Here is a 24,241-nt window from a genome sequence, read left to right on the forward strand (position 1 = left end):
AATGAGGAGACACCATAGGGTACAATAATAAGGCACAGGACACAGGAATTAATGAATGAATTTATTTATAGAATAAGTCTACTAGCTGCTTACATACAGTACATAAGGTCACCAGGAAGCAAATGACAATATTTTGTCTCACCGCCATAGGGAGGTGACACGTCTTAAAAAAGACGTCGTAACCTAAAATATGTAACCTTTATTTTTCTCTTAAGTAATCAAATCTCAATTCGCGTTGTCCTTGCGATTGATCAAACTCTTCTATTGTTTATATTTTAGTTGTGCCCAACATATTTTACAGCACAATCTATTTCACGATCTAAATTTTAGGATCACTGATGACTGTACAATTTGTAATTGGATTCTTGGCTGTTGACTATAGGCCTATGTCTTCTGGTGTTTTTTTTTTTTATATTTACGACTATTTTACGACCCGAAATGTCGTGTGCCAATTGTCTTCTTTGAAATATTTGAAAATAGAATAACTGGTAAATCTACAGTGACATGTTCATAGTATTGTTAGAAGTTAGCTCGGTAATGTTTATATAATCGAATTTGTAATTCAATTAACTTGCATATACAGGAGACAGTGATGCCACAAAGTTAAAGAATTAATCAGACAATATGAAAATAGCAAGTTTGGCTCGAGCAATAGTGATTCATGTTGTAAACGAAAATATGTAGTCCCCTCTATACAAGAATATGTTTCTGTTACGTCCGCCCTTTGCTATTATTAGATAGGGCTGAGTCCGATGTTTCGTAATACAGATCGTAATCCGCGGGAATTGATTTGTTTATACTATGATTTATGATTTCATAGCGGAATTATTTTCAGTTTGATATTTTACTAGAAAAAAAATCCAAGCCGTATTTTTTTAATAGATTCGATAAGTTGCCGAAGATACTTATAGGATGTCGATACTGTGGTCAGATTGAACATATCAAAAATTCTTAACATTCAAAGTATAATATAATAAAGACCTAAGAATTAGTAATTATACTAAGTACTTACCATAGGATTTTTAACTTTAATTTATTATTTTGATGATTACATGCACTATTTGATTGCTAGTGTAATAAATTTATAGTTTTATTATTATTTATATTAATATTTAGTTTAAGAAATTAAAATTTCATGTCATTCATGACGTATTGTTGTATAAACATATTGTACCAATTAATACTACTTATTTAATAACATTTCAAAAAATATATTACTTGTACGCTTCTGTAATATAGATTTATATATATATATTTGTAAATATGTACCCATTCTTTTACTATATTTTAGTAAAAGTACGTTCTGTGAGGAGGAAAGTCAAGCGTAACCAATATATGCCACTGGGTCGTTTACAAGATTTCACGTTTATTTAACAGATTTTTACAAATTTCGAAACCTGTGACAGGTTTTGTTTTGTAATCGTAACAATTTACTAAATTTCAATCAAGAATCCTCTTTAATTTTCTGCACATCTATGGCTGGAGCTCTTCAAAATATGACCATAACTGATCTTTTATGTGCAGCTATCGTGTTACACATTAGCAGTATGTTTTAATAATTCTACCCTTCAGAATGGGGAAGGAAATTTCAAATAATTATGGTTACAAGAGATATTAGTTACAAGTGCGATTACAATCGCAATGGCACTTTTGTTTTAGGAAAGCTGTTGTATTCGTTTTTCTGATCGTAACTATTTAACTTTGCACATCGCAAGATGAAGTTACGAGCATGTAAGAAGTTCAGGCCACTCAATACATCACCAATGCTCCACATCATATTAAAAATGTTACCCGTATATCCTTCATTTTTTATTACGTATCAATCATTCATCCATCAACACGTAACAACGAAAAGTATGAATGTTTTGCATGAAGGAAAACCGATAAGTGTAACTACAGGCACAAGAGACATAGCATCTTTGCTCCCAAGGTTGGTGGCGCATTGGTGATGTAAGGTATGGTTAATATTTCTTACACCGCCAATGTCTTTGGGCGATGGTGACCAGGTGGCCCATTTACCCGTCTACCTACCTATAACATTAACAGCCTCTAAATTTTCCACTGCTGGGCTAAGGCCTGCTCTCCCTTTGAGGAGAAGGTTTGGAGCATATTCCACCACGCTGCTCCAATGCGGGTTGGTGGAATACACGTGTGGCAGAATTTCGTAGAAATTAGACACATGAAGACTTCCTCGTATTTTCGTTCATCGCCGAGCACGAGATGAATTATAAACACAAATTAAAGACATGAAAATTAAGTGGTGCTTGCCTGGGTTTGAATCCGAAATCGTCGGATAAAATGCACGCGTTCTAACCACTGGCCATCTCTGCTCTTCCTACCTATAAGTTTGCGGGCTATTGTAGCCCAATGCAAATTCTAATAATAAATAACGTAACTGGTTGTCGTTCGCAGCTTCGCTCGCGTTTTTGGTTGGTGTTTAGGTATTCAATAAAAAGTAGCCTATGTCCATTCACGTGGTCCAAGCTTTCTAAAGAGCTTCTAAGAAGTTTAGCCGTGAAAGAGCAACAGACAGACAGACAGAGCTAGGATAAAATATCAAACCAAATGAAATGGACACATTTGAGTCTACATAGCTCGAATTCACAATAATGATCCTGGTTTGAGGAATGCTGGCGTATACAGCTTCCTGGTTTACTCTATTCCTAAAATAAACCAATCCCGTTACCTAGATAAAGTTTGTTCTACGGTAAACAATCCTCTATATTTGTAACATTCCATTTTTATTTGAAATTAAAGGAACATATATATATAAACTGTTATTTATCGATGGACGTTATCTACTCTGTAATAATAATAATAGTCATCAACAATGTGTTATACGTCAAAATGAATGTCAAATTGAAAATAAAATATAGCCGCGTACGGACTAGCATGTTCTTATTGGTTTGTTAACTTAAAGCAAATTATATTTAAATTTTTCTATAATCGTTTTAAGAATCTGATTCTTAAGTTCGTAGATGAATCGCTAACGAATCAGGCAAAATTCGTAAGACTGTCAAAATCTCATAAGTATTTTTTTTTTTTATTTAGAATCAGTAGACAGTTGAATCACTTGGACTTTGAAGTAATGACACAAAATCCTCTATACATAGTTTTACACCTTGACTTATTGCCTCAGCTGGTGATCGAACCTGAATAAAATTCAGTACAAAGATAGGTCACAGTTTAGTATAGAAATACTATACCGGAGGATACCTGCGGTGAAGCCGCGGGCGGAAATTTGGAATAAATAGCAGCAAATGATTATTATATATCATATTTATGGCTTCTGTCAATAGGTTGACAATTCTGCCAGTGTCAGGGTTGAAAAATACACGTGGTTGCTTGAAACAGCACTTTTTCGTTCTGCCAAATGACCAGTAACACGATCTAAAACAAATAGGACATCACAATATAGTATACCAACACCAGCATCCACTAAGATACAAAATAATAAAACTGCCTACATAAGTATACTTATTATATAAATAATATATACATAAACTTACTTAAAGTTTAATGTTATATCTTTCAATATACTTAAATAAAATGGTTATAATAGAGATTTCTGAAGAAGACAAAATACAGGCCATGTTGAAAGGGCGAGGGAAAGTAGGAGGAAGAACATCATACAGTGAAACAGGAAATCTGGTGCAATCAAAGAATATATGTTCAACAGTGTATGATGAGGGTATCAAGGCCACATACGCACAAAGAGTGGTCCCGAACCCTGATCTTTGATAAAAAATGAGGGCTGCAGTTATGGCCAAGACGCAACCGAATTATTGTCGAAGAAGAAAATTTAGAGCAGTTACGAAACTTAAAAAACCAGGCTTTTTATGGAATACAGCAAATGATTATGAAACTCAAATAATAATAGTTTGTAATGAAGAAAGACGTCACGTCACATGAGAGACGTCACGTCACGTCGTTGGAGTGACAGGTGATTTTGTGGCTCTAATAGTTTTAAATTAAACAAAAGACAAAGATTCTATTAAACAGTTTTATTATTGTAAATAATTGTGAGTGTGACAATATTCCGTGAGTAAACTATAGTGGGAAGACCTTATTAATGTTTATTAACATAAATACCATTAAAATACTCTGAACGGTCTGTTACAACATACCCACGTAACTTTGAAGTGAAAGAAAAAAGTTATTTTTAATCTAAATTTTTTATCAGTGTCTTAAATAGTGATTGTCCCAACTTAGTGACCATAATTCTCTCCATTAATATACATAATTTTTTTTTAATCATAAATTAAAAACATTTTACAACGCCATCTAGCGTCCAACATTAACATTACTTAGTACTTCATTCATATCGATCATGGGAAATAAGTGCAAGCACTGTGGCAAATTCCTCACGACAACAGATGGCGTAAAATACGCAAAATACGCGTCACGATATCACCGGGACTGTTTAAATATTGGTCCAGATACGAGGATTAACGGCAAATGGATGTGCCGGGAGTGTAAAGGGCGTCCAAAACTATGTACCCCTGTTCTGGCCTCCTCCCACCATCCCAAGGATGCTGCTGATGATACCTTCGCCGATGCAAACGTAGGCGAGGACGTGTCGGCAACACTGTTGCAGGAGATCCGTCTGCTACGAAAGGAAATGGCTTCTGTTTCTCGAGATATGTCATTCTTTCGAGAAGAAGTGTCGCGGTTGAACTCGAACATGACGGAATTTAATAATCGCTTGACTTCGGTTGAAGAGAGAATTTCCGCTTTGGAATCGCAAGACGTGGCCAATTAAAGCCAAACCGAACAGGGAAGCAAAGCGGAAATTTTGCGATTACGCATGGAGATTAATGAGAGGGAACAGGACCACTTTGCAACGGATCTCGAATTGGCTTGCATTGCCGAGAAGCCTGGTGAGAACACACTCAACATCGTTATATTATGTGCGAGGAAAGTCGGTCTCGACCTTACCGAACAAGACAGTGAGTGCAGAGCGTCCGGGACAGCGACAACGTTCCGCGACGGCTGACGGCGAGCGAATGCGACCGCGTCCTATTGTGGTGCGGCTGACGCGCCGCTCACTGCGCGACGAGCTTTCGTGCAGAAACAAATATTCAAAATTTTGTTAGTTTAAACATAAATTAGAGTGCCTAAAAATTTACGTTAATAAAAAATATTCCTCTATCGTTGTTAAATACTGTACATGCTATTACTGTCTGTTCACTCTTAATTTCACCATTCATTTTATTGTACTTGAGCCTTTAGTATATAACATTATATTATCCTGCTGTGCTAATTTAATGAGTGAGATGCCCAAATTCAAAATACGCAATATAGCAAACTTTTGCCGATATTTTCATATTATTTTTACATCACATTATACAGCATTATACAACTTGCACTTTATTATACTTACTCATAATTATTATATCGGTCTTTTGTATATATCTTAAACTATTTTTTCTCAACGATTACCCATTTTTACATATATATATTATATATTCAGGTTTTAATTTCATATAGGTTTTTATCTCCGATGCCTAGGGCACGTAAATTAAGAATTGGTTTTCTGGTATACATTTCTATGATCTGTAAAATGTGTATGTCCAAATAAAGATTTTTTGATTGATTGATTGATTGAAACAACCTGTTAATATCTCTATGTTGGGTTAATTTGGTTGGTGGTTATTTGGTTATATTTATAATACAAATAGTTATTACGTAGGTTTAACGGCAGATTTTCCGGGATTTCCGTTACAAGCCGAATGAACGCTGGCGAAGCTGAGGGTTTTCCTGGTAATAAAATGGAATACAGATAACCTAATTCCATAACTTCCTGTGCTATCTTTAACGATTGTCATAAAAGGTAACAAAAAAGGAGCATTATTATTCAAAATCAAAATATAATTTATTGAATTAGGCTTTTACAAGCACTTTTGAATCGTCATTTAACAAACTATTTAAAGTAAATCTACCACCGGTTCGGAATGTAGTTTCTACCGAGATGAACCGGCAAGATACTCAGTAGTTACTCTTTTTCAACATCTAAAAATACAGTCATTTTAGTTAAAAACAATTATATATGTATGTTATGTCTCCTGCCTGGAAGTCAACAGGCATTAACTCCACGCTTTTTTATCATCTATATAATCTTGTATCGAATAATATGCCTTCTTTACCAGTGTATTTTTTACAAACTACTTGAATCTATGAATGATTGCCGAGCTACACCTAAGTAAGTTAAACAAATTTAATTATTAGACAAGACAGGAAGTATTTCTAAATCAAAAGTCAAAGTACATGGTACAGTCATTTTCATTAATATATCAGCTACATCGGTAGACACTAATTTGGGTTATCGACACGGCTTGCAGGTGACTAATACATAGTCGGGAATCCAGTGCTTGAGCGGATCCAATTGGTTAATTATTTTGTATTTGAATTTTTCGTTCAATTTCATTTTTATGTTAAATAGTTGTAACTGATAAAACTAAAAGCAATCCATTCTTATATGATTCGCCCAATATTTCATCTTCACTAACTAAACTATTATTATCACGAATATTAATAAAATGTTTAGAGTCACCATATAGGCTCTTTTTTTGTAAAACATTCTGAGATGTTTTCCTCTTTATTTAATCCATCGTCAAATTTCTAGTTACTTATATCTTTCAATTTTCATCTATCAGTCCATCCGATTGAATCCGATTATTGACAGGCTAATTACCATTGAGTGTGATTAATTTTCTTACATTGCCAATAATTTAGAGCGTAAGGTTTATTTGTTTGCCAACCTTCCCGTCATCGATAATCAAAACCAGTGCTAAACATTCGTTAGATTCGTGTATTGAGAATTTCCTAAATTCAAGTTTTATTCACGATGGAAGCATTATGTCTTAAATTTTAATTGGCATACAAAATTCATGACGTGGCAATTTAATTCATAAAAACATGGATTCAACGTTTAACGTGCTGGACACTGTTGGTATCAATTGTAGTAACGAAATTCAACTCACACCCAAAAATAATATACCGACATATAACAAAAAAAAAACTGTGTTCAATAATATTTCTGATTAAAATCTTACTAAAGTTTCAGATCTATTAACCGCTTTAAAGGAGAACATAGTGGCGGGTATTGTTTATGAAATAAAAGTCTTAAATAAATTCGAAGATTCCTAGTGGAGGATATCGGGTAGCATACCCACAAAAATATTCAGCCAACTAAGATCTGACTACTTTATTGATGTGAGTTGAATAAAGATAAAGATAGGTATCTATCTATGTATGTACGTATGTAGAGTTCAAATTACAGAATAAATCGCTCCGCTTGGTAATATAACCAAGTATTTAGTCTCGACGCAACCGGCATAATCGTTCGACATCTGCCAAGAGATGCAATTTAGCGCAGCATACCAAGAAGTATGCGAATTGATTTAGAAGGCACTTACCAAGGCAATTCAATCGTACCTCGCACTTAATCATATTCTAGGTGAATTTAAATAACGTTGTTTCCATAAGTATAAACAGTTTTGAAGGTAATTTCGTGAAGTGTTTCTTATTTTCGAGATTTCAAGGTCGAATTTAAAAGCAAAGCTTAATCAACGTCCGATTATATTCTACAATTTCAGGGGTAAAATAGGTATGAAAATGCTTATCTTATGAAAAATTAAATATAGTACACGCGAATCTCATTTTTGTATCTTTTATTGAAATTTTCTGAATTTCATGATAAATCAGTGATTATAACTCTAAGCCTTTTTTCATTTACGTCTAATTATAAGCCTTTTTCCTTTCAATATAGACACACTTTATTTGCTTATTAATTATGTAAAATTTACTGTCGTTTATCCCAAAATAAATGTTTCGAATTGAACGCAAGGCTTCTTCTGCGTGACAAAATTCGTATCAATATCGTCTACATAATCATTACATAATATAAAACAAAGTCACTTACCGCTTCTGTCCCTGTGTATGTTTAGATCTTTAAAATTTCAAAACGGATTTTAATGCGGTTTTTTTAATAGATAAATTGTTTGAGAGGAAGGTTTTTACGTATAAAACATGCCCATTATAGTAGAGAAACACTGATAATTTTAGAGGTTTCTGAAGTGATGTCGTAAATAAACACATTTAGATAAATATGGCCATTTACAGCATGTAATTTAAATGAATATTTTCGAAGATATTACAGATTTAAAACGCAGGGACATAGCGGTTTGTATTGTCTAATGACTGAAAAACTGTGAACGTTGTAAGACATTCTGTAGTATATTTACTATCAGCATTGCACCCGTGCGAAGCCGGGGCGGGTCGCTAGTATAATTTATAATAAATCCCTAAATATGTCATAGACATTATACTCGAGTAGTCAATATGTCAGTCGATAATTTAATTTCGATTTTAATTTAATTTTTAACAAAATTAGGATGCTGCAGAACTGACTCTTTCCGCCGACCTATTAATACGGGAGACTGATTATTATGTCAGTCTTTTTTACACTTGAATAGTAAATATTAACACTATACTAATGTATAGTACAACTCCGCTATAAAGTCATCAAAATGAATGCTTTGCAAAGATTCCTGACCGTTGTTTAATGTTGCACACAAATAAACGATAATTAGCAAGACCCCCAAAGCGGCCTGATTCCTCGCTGGTAAAAAACTGAATCCAGTTCAGATGTGGAAGTCGTAAATCATAGTGCAATAGATTACGAGTATAAATATCCTCGCAGACATAACAAATCTCAACTAATGTTATGAAAGTAAGTTTTTCCTGTATATAATATGATTACTATATAAACAGCCCCTCCGATTTTTTAAAAATAAAATTAGGAGTTCATGATAGATTTTACAAGCAATGAAATATAATAAAAAAAAATAAAACTATAGTGTCAAACCAAGCGATGTTTCCGTCTGTACTGAGCCAATTATCCATGTATCGCACCACGATTTTTTACATGCATTTATTAAAATATTATGTTGAATAACAATATATATAATTCATACAAATCCTTGATGCTCAGTAGCAGTCTGGGACTCTGGAAGTTTGCACTGTTTCTGCTTTGGCCGTTGGTACTGCGCCTAAACTATATACGATCGCCTCTGATTTGCCATATTTAAAATTATGTCTATATCTGATGATAGTTCGTTCGTTAGATCAAAATACAATAAATCATTAATAAACAGTTGCTAATTATGCTAAGGTTATTTTATATTTCAATAGTTTTTCCGCTTTTTAGGGAGGTGGTCGTAGGTTTCAAGTATAAAAAATGTGCTTAAATACTTCCTTCCGGTTCAAGATCTCTTCATACAAAATATCGGTGGTTTAGCCGTGAAAACGTAATAGACAGAGTGACCTTCTTATTTATAATACACTAGAAGTTGCCCGCGGCTTCGCTTTCATATTAGGGAGTGGTCGTCAAGTGTTTTCTTTGGGTCAAAGGTCACTTCATATCAAATTTCATCAAATTCGGTGGTTTGGCCGTGAAAGCGTAATAGACAGAGTTTCTTTTTATAATATTAATATAGATGTATTATTATAGGTTATTTTTGCACCAATTATTATTATTAAAAGTATTTAATTCGCCTAATGTAATTCATCTGTTGATATGTATGAGTATCCAATAATTATTGGAACTGATTATGAATTATAATTCATTCTACCAAACCGATTGAGCTAAAATTTCACACAATTTTTCGATGCTGGAGCGAATTGCGCTCGTTATTTGGAGGAAAATCAATAATTAAATTAATCTAAGAAGAAAAGGAGGTAAAGACAAAGCTTTCAATATTAGCAGACTTAAGAAGCAATCTCGAAAGACCGACTGTTGGAGCAGAAGAGTGAAGACCATGGGCTGGCACAATTCTATAACCTAGAGCAGATGGTGAGACCCAACTAAATGCTGAAGGAGCACCAGGAGGTTTAGAGTAATTTGCAAGAGTTTTTTGAGTAGCAATAGATCATACTAAAGTTTATAGTAATAAATTATGCTGTTGATAAAACTAGTACATAATATTCTTTATTTTATATTTGCTGTAGTTCTAACTATATATTGATTAAATAGAACAAGAAAAGTAGCAGTCAAGTACATAGCAATAACTAGCATTGACGCAAAAACATAAATCTATTAACGAAATTTCGCATGCACCACTGATCTAGGAAAGCAAACAATTCGATACAAATTACATAAGCGGAGTACATACTGTGAGTAATCTTCCAAATGAGAAGTCATGCTATGAATATATAGTGTATATTTTGAAATAAATTAATTTGAATTTCTGATGTCAAAAGAGTTTTTATTTAATATATTTTTGAATGTGACCTCTTTAGACGTAATAAGAGTCAGTACTATACCGTTGTGTTGTTACCAGCTGAGTATAATATAGTAATTCAATCTTAACCCAAAGTTGAGCAAGAGCATAGATATTACAAGATCTAAGGTAATCTTCAATTCAATTCTTATTTTAATGGCTTTTAGTTGTGCCGACAAGGCACAGAAAAGGTTTTCTGTTGTGAAAAGTGCAAACGTCAGCATAATGCTTCAATGAACCATTTAATTTAATGAAATCGAGCAAATAGGAAAGGCAATCGCAAATTCGGTTTAGAAAACGGCCAATTTGGCCTATTTTGGCCAAAATCTGGAACCCGAAAATTTCAGCTCAATGGATTGTGTGGAATTGACTTAAAATTCAGTTTCAAGACAGCTCAACCCACACACTAATTAAATTAAAGTTTGTAAAACTTTGATTTTTATTAAAATATTTCAGTTAATTACTGGTCGTCGATCGAGGATACTTTCAATCATCTATCTTTTGTAATTTTACTAGAAGGTTTTACACTGAAAATAAAATACACGGTAATGAATGCTCAAAATAATATAATTGAAATTTGAAATTAATTACGTCCTTAAAACTCAACGTCTCCATTGATCTATTTTAAGTTCTTCGTTATTTGTAATAGTGGCTACATTGGTTTGAAAAGCTGGAACACTGGTGTCCTTCTTCCTCTTGACAACTGAAGGTCGTATCAGATCAATCCATAAATTACCAATGATGTCAATTAACCCGATAACCGACAGACCCAAAAGAAAACCCTGGAACAATTTTATTAGTGTTGTAAAATGTAAATGACTTTTCTTTTTTTTAATTTATTTTAGACAGGCAAAAGTACTAATGGGAAACCTGATTGTAATTGTTACCATGTCCCGTAGATACTGGCATGGTAGAAACTATAAATAATTGAATTCCGTTGCCTAAGACGTTATGAACCTTAAGACTTTAATTACACTGGCTAATCAACAGAACATGGCTATAACACTGTTTAGAAGTGGTAACATTATATTATATTCTTTGATATCAGAAGTAACTAAACTGACGTGACAGCCATTTTTCTTCGTTAATATTTTCCAAAGATTTTCAAATTGAGAACACGATTATTTAACGCATAATTTAACAAAAAAATACACATAGCTCTTTTTTATAGTAAAATGTTTTATCTATGAAGGTTATATTAGCAATTTAAATGTAATTCTTAAGTGAAATGAATTAAATTGCAAGACAAATATTGAATTGTAACTAACGTAATTATTGGCTGTTTTATTACACTGGCACATTCAAAATTCATATTGATGAAAATGATGGAATATTTGTTCTCTATGTACTTAAATATATACAATACATGATACAATTCGTTAATTTACAATATATTACATTTATTGTACGCAATTTCATTGGCCATGAGATAAAGATGTCATCTTAGATAAAGAGAATCTACTGAGTGTGAGAGAATCTTTTCTGTAGAATCTACATTCCAGACCAGTAATTTCACATTCAATTTAATCCAACACGACTGTTTGCAGTCAACTTGTATAAATATTATTTTGTGAACCCGTACAGAACGCTGCCTTGTCAACAAAGAAATTCCCATGAGAAGTTTTGTTTCTTGGTCGTATTTAAAAATAGTTTTTAAAAGCATGCAATTAATTATTTACAATAAAATAATCATAATAATTATTATAATTAATCTAATTCCTTCTTTTTTCACCACTATTATAAAAAAATAATCTTTATGAAGTTTAGAAGATGTAAGCACAGACACAGTAGAGACGTGACAAAGTATTATTAAGTTCCGGTTTGAACGGTACGTGAGCCAGCGTAACTACAGGCACAAGGAACATAACATCTTAGTTCCCAAGGTTAGTGGTGCATTGGCGATGTAAAGAATGGTTAATATTTCTTACAGCGCCATTGTCTATGGGCGGTGGGGACCACTTTATCAGTGAGCCTTTAGAACTCACCCTTCAAACCAGAACACAACAATACTGAGTACTGTTGTTTGGCGATAGAATATCTGGGTGGTACCTACCCAGACGGGCTTGTACAAAGCCCTACCACCAAGTAGAACTTCGTTGAAATTGATAAAAAATCGGTTTAATAGATGAAAACGGTATAATAAAATAATTATATTTAAACAGCCACGTTATATTTCATTAAACGAAGGTAAAGCTCAGCTATACTAAACATAATTCACGAAATCAAGCTAACTTGACCTCTGTATATCAAGGAATAAGATCACTTATAGAACGCGTTCTTGATCTGGACGTAGACTAATGGTTTACCGTAAATTTGCCTATAGACGAATATCCTATGAGTCATTAGAAAAACGACCTGTTCGTTTCCATGCCCAAAGTCTAACAAATGTTGGCGAAATGCCAAAATATTTGAGCGAATTCAACTGCTGTATCACACTCAGCTACCGGCGTAATTAAATATTCAATAAATATACATACGTATATAAAAGAACCTCTTACATAATAACAGATTATTTGGATTAATAATTTGTACCTTATGCTTTAAATTTTTCCAACTTTTTTTATAATTTTGCAAGAATTTTAAAAAGCTTGTGTCATTAGACTAAATTTAAAGCAGATAACTGCAAAGCGCAGCTATATGCAGCAGTATGTAATAATAAAGTACAATACAAATACTCATTATTGTACACTACAATATTTAATAAGGCTAGACAAGATATTATATACGAAAATATAATCGCGCAACATATTCTGGTATAAGTTTTAAGTATATTGGTTAAATATATTTTTTTAATTAGGTATGAAAAAGTCTGTTAGTATAAATTGCAGTATTCTATTTGGTTCTTAACTTTTGCGTCAATGCGTTTAATATATATAAACTCATTGCTAACTCACAAATCCATATTTAAAAAAGAGGATGATTATATCTATTTATTATCGACTTTCATATACTATATACCTCTACATACGATATAATTTAATTGGAAGTACCTCTATATACAATATAATAACCTCTATATACATATCCTATACCATACAAGTAGTAATATACAATATAATTTAATTTGAAGCTTCAAAGTTATTCTAAAATGTGTTCAAGTAAAACTTAAACAAGATTTTGCCCAATAATAGTTAATTTACAGGAAGGAACTTTACTTTTCTAAATATTTAATATTTGTACGAATAAGAGACGAGCAGTGAAGATCGAGTATATTTCAAATAATTCTCGGCTTCAATGGCGTCCGAATGTAATATATCGTTTGACGTTGTACATTTTTGGTGGCTCGTAAATACGCTCAGTGCGGGTTTAAATACGTCATTCAATGTAATTGTATCTCAATTCTTATCTATACATAGAGTTTCTTTGTAATATGAAAATATTTTAATAAAAGCTTTTATGAAATGTTATGGAAATTCAAAATTGTTATAGAATTAGTAGAGGGTTAAATAACTGTCTATCGAATGATGAAATTAAACACATGAGTGACTGAGCCAGTATATTAACAATGAAGATTTAATTAAAACCTTCAAGTACTACTACTAGTTGACTATATTCAGAGTATTACAAGTTCTATGGGCGGAAATGGACTTACCATCCGTTGACTCATGTGCTCATCTGCTTTCTAACCAAAATAATAAATAATAAATTGGCAAACCTGTATAAAGAACACTGACTATGTAAATATAGACGGAAAAAGTTTACATAAATATGTTAACGTTAGATTTATTTGCAAACAAATGCAACTGAACAGTTAAAACAATTTTATTTACGAGATGAATGAGATGAAAATAAGTAACATCTGTTTTGCGTGTCGAATTTTTCTTGTCCGTAATGTATGGTACACAAAATTTGTTAAATAAATAAAGAACACTGGTACATCTCTGAATCGCATGTTTCATTCATTCTTTTATTAATTAATAATAAGACAGAAAAGGTTCATATAAAAGAACGATTAATTAATAATTATTTGATAATGATCTTTACTATGATTTGGATTCTAAACTATTGCCGAAACGCATCAACAGTCACCAGATAGGTATACCACAATAAATAATTCAATACTATACAGACAATAAAGTAATATAATAGGCGGTCTTATTACTCAAACAGCGACCACTTCCCGATGCAAAATTTGGTTGGAAAATCATTGATACACGCTATGAATAGCAGAGGACCTAATACGCATCCTTATGGCACACCAGTGTCTATTTAGTTAGCAACAGAGGTACGTCTCTTTTGCAGTGGTTCATTGTTCATTTGTGTTTGAAGGGCAATATAAGTTAAAGAGGGGGTGAGGGCTCACCTAGCTACGCAACTGTCTGCAACCATAACGATATAAGGACGTCATAAACTTGTGACGAAAATTAATAAGTGAAATAATTGATCAACTTACAATACTACCGCCGAGATCTGATAGGAATAGATTCCAATCGTAGTTAAATCTCTCCTCATACACGGATACCATCATGTTGTTGAAATGAATATAAATCTGAAAATTATTTTTGGATGTAATAATGCAAAATACGACTAACATTGTCAATGTATTCAATTTAACATTTTATGAACTTGTAATGAGAAAAAATGTACGTCATATTAAAAAATTAGGTAGGAAACTACCACAACCAAAAGGAAATTCAATCAAATCGAACATATTACTAGAAACTTTTTTCTTCTTTTGGTTCTAAAAAAAATTGAATTTTGATGGATCTTTCAAATTTTTTTTTCATTAATGTTTTAAAATTGTACAGGAAGTAAACTTAATAATGGAATACCTGTGTCTGCAAATTCGATCGATCAACATTATTTGTCAATTCAAAATTTTGAGGATCCCATGTATAGTGCTTCTGTCTGTCCGTTACATATGCGTTGTAAAGATATGACCGGCAGAATCGAGGACAAGATTCGTATTCGTGGTTTTGGTACGTACTAAAATTTAATGGACTTAAACATTCACTGAACAAACAAACCTCTTTGTTGAACATAATTTTGTTTTATCATTACATCACGCTCCCAAAAGAGATTTAACAACAATGAAAGGAAAATAATCATCACCAAATTAAACAACACAAGAAATTATTTTATTACATATTATTTTATTTTTGACCAAAACCTCAGATATATTAATGAATTTATGATTCATACCACCAATAAAGTATTTAGTAACTATAAATTAGTTAAACAACATTAGCAATCATAAACTATTTGAACATTATTTAAAATTTTCTTTTGAAGTAAGTTTCTTTAATTTTTTATTTCCTGTGCCTTTTTTTAAAGTGACACCAAAGAAAAGTCACTTATCCAAAACATCATCAGGTTTAAAAGATCTCGGTTTCACCTATGACGACTGAAGTATAAATAATCTTACCTAACATAGGACGAAATGAGATTTCTCATGTCTTCAAAATTGTTACAATACGGTAGATCACTTTGCATCCACGGTCCAGAGCAACCCACACTCTCAGCTACTACATCGGTCACGTGCTGAGTTGTACACTAAAAAGGTTAGGTAAATAGATATATAGATTTATATTATTATTAATAATGAAATGAAATGAGTTGAAATTTATCATGATTTAGTAAGGTATTGTATCTTGGTAAGGTATCAATTACCATTAATTTAGAAAAAACTGACTAAAACTTAAACGGACGAGGTCCTGTTGACGGATATTCAGCTGTGAGAGAGTGAGTAAGAACTCACCATATTGGCGCTATAATTATCTTCATTAGAACAAGGATCCTGGACTTCACTGATCATAATGTACTCATCGACCTTTAGCTTCACATCAACCTTCTCCCCTGTGTTCACGTACAGATAATCCACCAAACCTCCGTTGTATACTTCTACTTCTAAAAGAAAAACCGTAAAAGCAAATTTTAGTACGTTTTTTACATGGTGCTATGACTATGCCAAATTATGTGTCTAATTACCTCTTCTTTAGAACAACGACAATGTTTCAATAATACAATAAATAAAATACAGGCAGAAGACAATTATAAAAACACACGTGTAATATTAAACACATTCGATATAAATTCATTCACAACAAGTGACTTATTCAACGATGCATCGAATAACCAATTAAAAATGGACTACGAGAAGCCAGCGGGAAACCGGGAGTTTACGAATGTTCTTTGCAACATATTACTGGACGTATAAATGCCAGCTATATGCTGTTTGCTAGTATTATGGCTGGAGGCCATACGTGGTGGAATAAATTTAGTGTTTCTGTGAAATTAAAATTATTAAACTCCATCAGCTCTATATTTGTTCAATGTAAGAAGTTAAGATAACGTGTTCCAGTGAAGGATAAGTGAGCGAGTGTAGCAATAGGCATAGGGACATAACATCGTTGTTTCCAAGGTAGGGATAATGAGAACTGATGAATATTATTTAGTATCAATATATATGACAATGATGACCACTTACCATAGTGGTTTACTAACCAATCCACCGAACAACATGAAAAATAAGATTTCCTGGTAGAACCTCGTTACCAGTTAAGCGTCACTTACCTGTAAATGGTTCTCTGAGATAGTGTACGTGCACGTGATATCCTGGTGGGAGAATGCTAATAGGATCCTCCAGATCTGAGGCGAAATGCTGCAAGGTTATCGAGTAGCCATTTTTCAGAGTTGTACTGACTTTAATGTCTAACACCTTTGGTGATACGGTGTAACAACGGCCAGTTATGAAGCCCATTACTGGGGTTAATTTAACATCTACAATAATTAATTAAATTAGTACAAAAACACAAGCAAATATGTCACATTCAATGACATTTACCAAGTATTTCGACTTTACCAAGGTCTAGGAGTTGAGATCGCTTACTCTTATTGAAAATCCAATGGGCACGTGTTCTATTTGAATAAATACAAAAAGCAAATAATTACAGCGTAGATAAATTCCTAACGTGTATGTACTAACTGTCTCTTTGTGTATCCAAACCGTACTGCACGAAGAAATCGTCAGCATCGTATGTTATTTCCTCCCATAGCTCGTCTAGAGATATGCCAGAAAAATTGAAGTTCCTCCAAGTTGAAGTGAGTCGTGGGTGAGCGTAGAGTCCATAATCCTTAAATATTTATTTGATATTAAATATATTATAAACATACTCCTCTTATATTCTAATATATTTTTTGACTACATCAGTTGGCGGACAAGCAAATGGGCCACCTAGTGGTAAGGAGTCACCATCGCCCACAGACAATAGCGCCAAAGATGTTATGTCCCTTGTGCCTGTAGTTACACTGGCTCACTCGCCCTTTAAACCGGAACACAAAAATGTTGAGTACTGCTGTTTGGCGGTAGAATATCTGATGAGTGGATTTAGGTTGTATTTCAGTGAGCTAGTATTAACTATAGAAATAAACAATTTTTTTGAACATGCAATCTTTATTTCACTCCTGAATCATAGTTTTGACATCACACGCCATAAGATTCTGGCTATGTGACTCTTCTCATACATACACTGCAGACTACAGTAGCATAGCCTATTTTATTATTACAATTATATCCCAATAATCGTAAATTATGCTATTAAGAGGACAGTCCTTGCGGAACGCCTAAATAGCGCTTACTATTTTCGAAATATCTTAAAACTGGAGCATTGATTATGGATGAAAAAAGACATTCAGTATCTTAATAGATAGATCTCAAGTTTCACCGCGTGATATTTATAAAATTTGTATTAATAACTCAGTAAATTCATCGTCAACATCACTCCAAACACTGAAATCGACCTTTTCTATTAGCGTTTTTTAAGCTATTTAGCTGCTAGTTTATACATGTATTTTTGGTTAAATGGGGACACAAAAGTGTAAATAATAAGTTCACCGTGTTAAATTTCTATTATATCACATAATATTATAGTAATTTTTATTTAAATATTGCTTACTTTTTGGCATTCGTCGTCCATACATTTTAGTATGGAGAAAATAATTTGACGGTTTTGACTTATTATTCGACATCGCTGTCAATAAATTTTCAGTCCCTCCCCAGAGCCCAAGGTGAGAGCACGTCAATTTTTATTTCGAGCCGACTCTTATAATTTCGCAAAACGTCTACGCACACATAGACAAGTTAGCATAAGGGTGGGGCGCGAGTGTCGTGGGACACAATTGTTAATTTTTATGTTGCGGAGCTGAGTCTTCCTGTCAGGGACGATAAATGAGGACTCCACTGAAGTTTGGAATCCAATGCTATAAAAAAAAAACCGTAGTATTGGCTACATCAAGACGGCCACTATTTATAGATATATTATAATTTTGCTTTCTAAAATTTGGTAGGGTAAAAACTACACATTTTGTTTTTTGAGTATTCAAACTAAATTATTTACTGTAAACCAATCGTGTATCTGTGATAATGCACCGTTCACATCGTCATAGTCAGTTTTTTCCTGTCTACCTTAAAAATCAGTGAAGTATCGTCAGCAAACAACATTATATCACAAATACCTTTAACATAGAAAGGAAGATCATTTATATATACTAGAAATAGAAAGGGACCCAAAATTGATCCTTGTGGAACACTCATTTATAACGTAGATCCAGAAAACTTAATGCCATTAATGAAAACTTGCTGGACTCTTTGACTTAAATATGAAGCAATGAGATCAAGAGCTTTACCTTTAATACCGTAGTATTTGAGCTTATAAAGAAGCGTCTCGTGTTCTACACAATCAAATGCTTTAGACAAATCACAGAATACTCCAATAGCATTCTGTGATTTTTGTCAAGCATCGTAAATATGTTTAAGAAGTGCTATTCTCGCATCAGTTGTCGAGCGACCTCTTGTAAAACCGAATTGCTCACTATGAAAAATAGTATTTGTACCGAAATGGACGAGAAGTTGATTTAAAATATTTTTTTCGAATATTTTACTTAAAAATAGAGTATTGAAAAAAATTATATTTAACTTCGTTATTTATATTTATAAAATTTAAGAAGTGATTATTTAATGTGTCTACTTTAATTTAATTCGGTATATCTACCAACCTTAAAATATCAAGAAAATAATTATTATTATTTAGTTAGACGAAAGCAGTTGAAACAATAAAAATCATAATGAATATTTGGCATCTTAATGCACTCTGACCGCACCCTATGCTAACAAATAATTTATAATTGCGTTTGCGAGTGACAACCTTACAGCTAATACATTACTCGTAATTAAATGTATTTTTATAAATCCTACGTTATGAACGCGCAATGAAAATTTAATTTATTCGTTGCACCGAAAACAAGCAACTAATTATCTCCGGGGATGCGTACGATACACTGCACAATGCATCTGTATTATTGGAAAGTACCTATGTGTGTGTTCTAAAATTAATTCCCACGCTTACAAACTACGCTCTTAACTTATGGATTTGAGAAGAAGTACCTTATATAGGTCCCGTTGAAATGTCTCCAAGTTTTAGAAAATTTATTTGTACACTCCATTTATCAGCTTTGGAATTTAGATGCTATGAATATTATTAACAAAAACAAAAACTCACCGATAATTTGTCATGTTTGTAAGGCGGCTCTCTGCAGAAGGTGACGCTTGGGTATGTGATTGTCTGATTAAAATCAAAATGCGTGTACGTCGTTATGGGACGATTATGCAACTTTAGACTGCATATTGTAATCTTGAAAAAGAAATGGAATATATACATATATCATACATACTGGTGTTTGACACTGACGTCGTATATAATCGATTCGAACCAAGCTATCGAGACACTGGACATATCATTCATTAAACCCACAAAGTCTTCTAAAGATTTCTATCTCCGGTATCTCTTTATTCTGAGCTTGTGGAAAGTTAATGGAAAACACCATCGCCTTGAATTTGAATCTTTATCATTTTGGCGACGCTAGAATTTTGCTGCCCTAGCTCCAGAACTAATGATACTTTGCTTAAATCTCCAGAAATGCCTCCAATCTATTAATCTTACCTGTTGTACGACGACTGCCACACAGATCAAGGTAACTACAGTCCTTAATGTATTTGGGCCTCTAAAACAATTAATGCACTTCTGCTTTAGATCCAGCGGTTGGTTATCGACCTTGAATGAAAATTTATTATTAAAAAGGCAAAAATGTATTTTATACATTTTTAGAAGAGGTCTGTCAAATATCCTAAATTCTAAGTGCAGTTAATATAGTCTTGAAATAACAATACATTCTATTTCTTGCAGAACACAAGAATCGTATTGTCAGTGTTGTTATTTTATGTAAAAATATAACCACGTAAATACCAGAAACGTAATACTAAACTAAAACAGTTTTGTTCATCTTACGGCTAGCTAATACCCCTTGCAGATATCACGGTTGCATGCGAAAGCGACCCCGTCATCCCTCGTTAGACGGAGTGGGTACCGCTGGTTTTTTAATGGATATTCCGTTGAGCTGGGTCGACCAGGCGTTCTTGGCACTGGTGAGTCCTATACACAGCCTCGCTTCACGAAACGTGTAAGAGGGTTTTTCCAGCCGGAAAAAATAAAATACCCCTGCAGTCGCATCGGACTGATCAAAATTATTGGATATATTAGTTAAGAATTTCTGTGTGCATTCTTAACAGCTCAGAATCGGGTAATAGGTATGTTACACACTCGCTCTGAGGAAAACGAAAGACCATACGTTCAGCCCTTGATTTATCTCTCCATAAGTATCTGATTGTTGTTAACGGAGTGAATACAGAGTGCAGGTCTTGCGTGGAGTTGGCTAAGCTTTGAAGTTAGTCGCCATGGCTGAAATTCGTTCTACATAACATAATCATACTAAGCAGTCTAGCACTTATCAGTTACTACCGTATGTTGATCTAAGTCTACTAGCGATAAAGAAATATATATTTATACCTACGTCGATATTCAATACATAAATATGTCGTAATGTTGTCTATATCTAATAGATTTATAGTTATCAACAAAATACTAAATTACAAATAATCTACCAGGAGGTGGTGACCGCTTACCATCCGGTGACCCATTTGCTCGTCATCCAATCTATATCATAATATATATATATACTAGTGTTCCTACCATCATCATATTTTCATCTTTTTTCATTTTTTTATTGAATATTCTAAAGCTCTTCCATTGTTACCAAACAAATGCAGAAATCAGTAACTAATTTGTCTTTGCTTGTTATACATAGATGAAAATAAATCGTCAATTATAATGAAAATGTTAATTAGTATTCCAATACACGAGTAAATCAATTCGTATCTAATATTAGTTTGAGAGATAAAAAAATACCGTACCGTCTCTTCGACCTTGACAGACATTTTTCTAAATATATTCTAAATTACGATTCTATTTTTCGCCATCACCGAGTCAAAAGTCACTTCGCACTGACAAAAGTTTCACGAGGAATATTATTTCGGCATTGTCACCTGCTTATCAATATTTATGACTATATTGACCATAAAACAACCGATATTCGGTGAATAGGTGATAAAACTAACTCAATTAGGGCTTTATTATAATATATAACACGTTGAGTATTAGAAGAGAATGACTTTTTTACAAATATCAAATAACATGTTGTAAAGGCCCTCCTGATAGGGTGGACTTTTCTCTAGTTTTGAAGCCGGTTTCACAACGCTAAATGCCTCGCATGGTGGATGCCAATGTGACAGAATTTAATAAGAAACTTGCAGGTTTCCTAACAATTCTGACATTCAATAGTAACATATTTAATATATATATATTAGTAATCTAGATGGTATATACTCAAAAAAAACATAAACAAATAATAATTAATCCTCAAATTTAAATTGTGATGCTGCCTGGGATTAAAATTATGCAAGCATACTAAAATGAAGAACACCAAAGGGTCCGTGCCATCTCTGTGGAGATACAAATTTAACAATATAAAATAAAACAACGTAACTATTTAGAGATTTTATAGTGATTATTAATTTTTCTTTTTACATTTTTTTCCTTTTATTGCCAATAAGCTACCAATCACGGGAATTAAGATTTTATCTTGTACCTATAGTTACACTGGCTTATTCACCCTTTAATACTACAATGCTAGTCGGTGTCGGTGTCGGTGTCGGTGGTAGTGGCGACGGAGGCGGAGTGCTTATACAAAGCCCTATCACCAAACCGTACCAAAATCTAGTATCCTACATAAATGTAATTGATAAAGCCTAATCTATGTTATTTTAGTTGTGTGAAATTGGCCTAATTAGGTATATTTAAAAAATTAGATATAAAAGCTGGGAAATATAATATGAATTTAAACAAGACTTTAGAGTTATTTTTAATATTTAGCATTCCACGGTATGTCGTAACGACATTGTCTGTGATTTTCCAATCGACTTGTTGAGTTCGCTTAATTTCATACATAATACCTTACAACGCCATCTATCATCAGATGTAGATATTTATTAGAAGATGAAGCGTTATATATTGCCTAAATTGCCATCTACCGGTCGTGTTAAGCAAACATTTTTAATGCAAGTGCTATAAAACTAAATATAAGAACTTTTACCATTTTGAACATTTAATTCAGAGTTAGAAATATTTCAGTATTGGAATTACAAATAATTTTATAACTTAATTCATCTGCGGATAGTCAGTGTTACTAGACATAATTTTTATGTCACGTTCCGTTTCTCATTGATACCATTTCGCACTTGAAATCGTAAATAATATTGTAATACATTTCAAATAAACGTTTCAAAAACGGTCCGAAAAAAAAAACATAATATATATGTATATATATTACGTTCTTAGTTAAATTTCGGTTCTTTTTAACTTTTTCGATTAATAAATTTAAAATTGATGGTAAAAAAAGTAATTAATCGAAACAAAACGATACAGATTTTAAAAAGGGTTGAGTAAGTATTCACTGATTTATAGAGTAGGTATACATATATAAATTAAATTTTATACATGACTCATTTATTTTGAGAAGAAAAATAACTACCGATCTTCACGCCATCTACATTCTGAAGTGATAACATTACATTCGATATTATTTTGAAACCAAGATTGTCTGCTTTTCACATTCATTTGTTTTAAACACGAAAAGACATAATAGCGGTTTTTGATATTAGTTTACGAAGGAAATAATATAATGCTTAATTTGGTTTAAGCACTTTTTCGTCTCAGATACGAGTGTCAACAGTATTAAAGTGAATATTTAAGCACATGACTATTCGAAAGTGCTGCTTAAATAAGACAATATATTAATTTTAATAGATAATTTAATATCTTAATAAAAAAGTAACTCTTAATTTGTCTTTTATTCATAGACATAATATATATTAGAGATTCATTATGTGTCAAATCGTAATAATTTTCCTTATTTTATTGTCCCAATCACAGATTTGGAATACGCATACTGCAAGCCCGATCAAGCGTTATCAAAGTTTGTGTGTGTTTGTGTCGTCTAAACTGTAAGAAATCTTATAGGGTAATAAATCAAATCAATGTACGTATTACCAACCATTGATAAGTAATTATGTTGCTCAAATTGCTATATTAATTTTAAGATGTTTAAGCGTGTCGGGAGTGACGTCATCGTAGGTATAATAATATGAGTCAGTTCGGTTTTTTCACTATCTAATAAAAATGCGGTATCTAGCCGAGTCTATATCTGTGGTATAAATACAATATAAATAATATAATACATATATAAAGCCATCATAAGAAACTATTTTGCTCTTACCTAAGAGAGGTTCATTCAATGAAAGAAATCAAATAAAGCTTTAAGCATTTAATCTATTTACGAAATTATTTACAAAATATATATATATAATGACACTTATACACTAAGTCACTTTGTATCACTTGAAGTTAACGTCAAGTAAGTACATTTTTAACTTAATACATAGATCTGTACAATCACAATAAATAAAGGGTAACGTATTATTATTTTGTACCGTGTACCATAAAGAAAGTGTTTTTTTTTTTAAATTGTTTTAAGCTTAAGTTCGTCAATAATCTATAATTAGCACCTTA

At 32.6% G+C, this 24,241-nt stretch overlaps 1 protein-coding gene across 1 annotated transcript; it reads right to left on the reverse strand.

The window, feature by feature from the left end:
* Positions 1-10,883: 10,883 nt before the first annotated feature.
* LOC113397820 (degenerin-like protein asic-1) lies at positions 10,884-21,552 on the reverse strand. Its single transcript, XM_026636338.2, has 10 exons — positions 21,529-21,552; positions 20,222-20,332; positions 19,781-19,912; positions 17,209-17,356; positions 16,797-17,003; positions 15,982-16,130; positions 15,649-15,776; positions 15,056-15,209; positions 14,677-14,772; positions 10,884-11,065 (listed from the first exon to the last, which is right to left on the reverse strand). Exons 1-10 carry the CDS (start codon positions 21,550-21,552, stop codon positions 10,886-10,888), a joined length of 1,329 nt encoding a protein of 442 aa, XP_026492123.2. The 3' UTR covers positions 10,884-10,885.
* Between the last annotated feature and the right edge of the window lie 2,689 nt (positions 21,553-24,241).

This window comes from Vanessa tameamea, chromosome 13, assembly GCF_037043105.1.
Source record: "Vanessa tameamea isolate UH-Manoa-2023 chromosome 13, ilVanTame1 primary haplotype, whole genome shotgun sequence".
NCBI lineage: Eukaryota > Metazoa > Arthropoda > Insecta > Lepidoptera > Nymphalidae > Vanessa > Vanessa tameamea.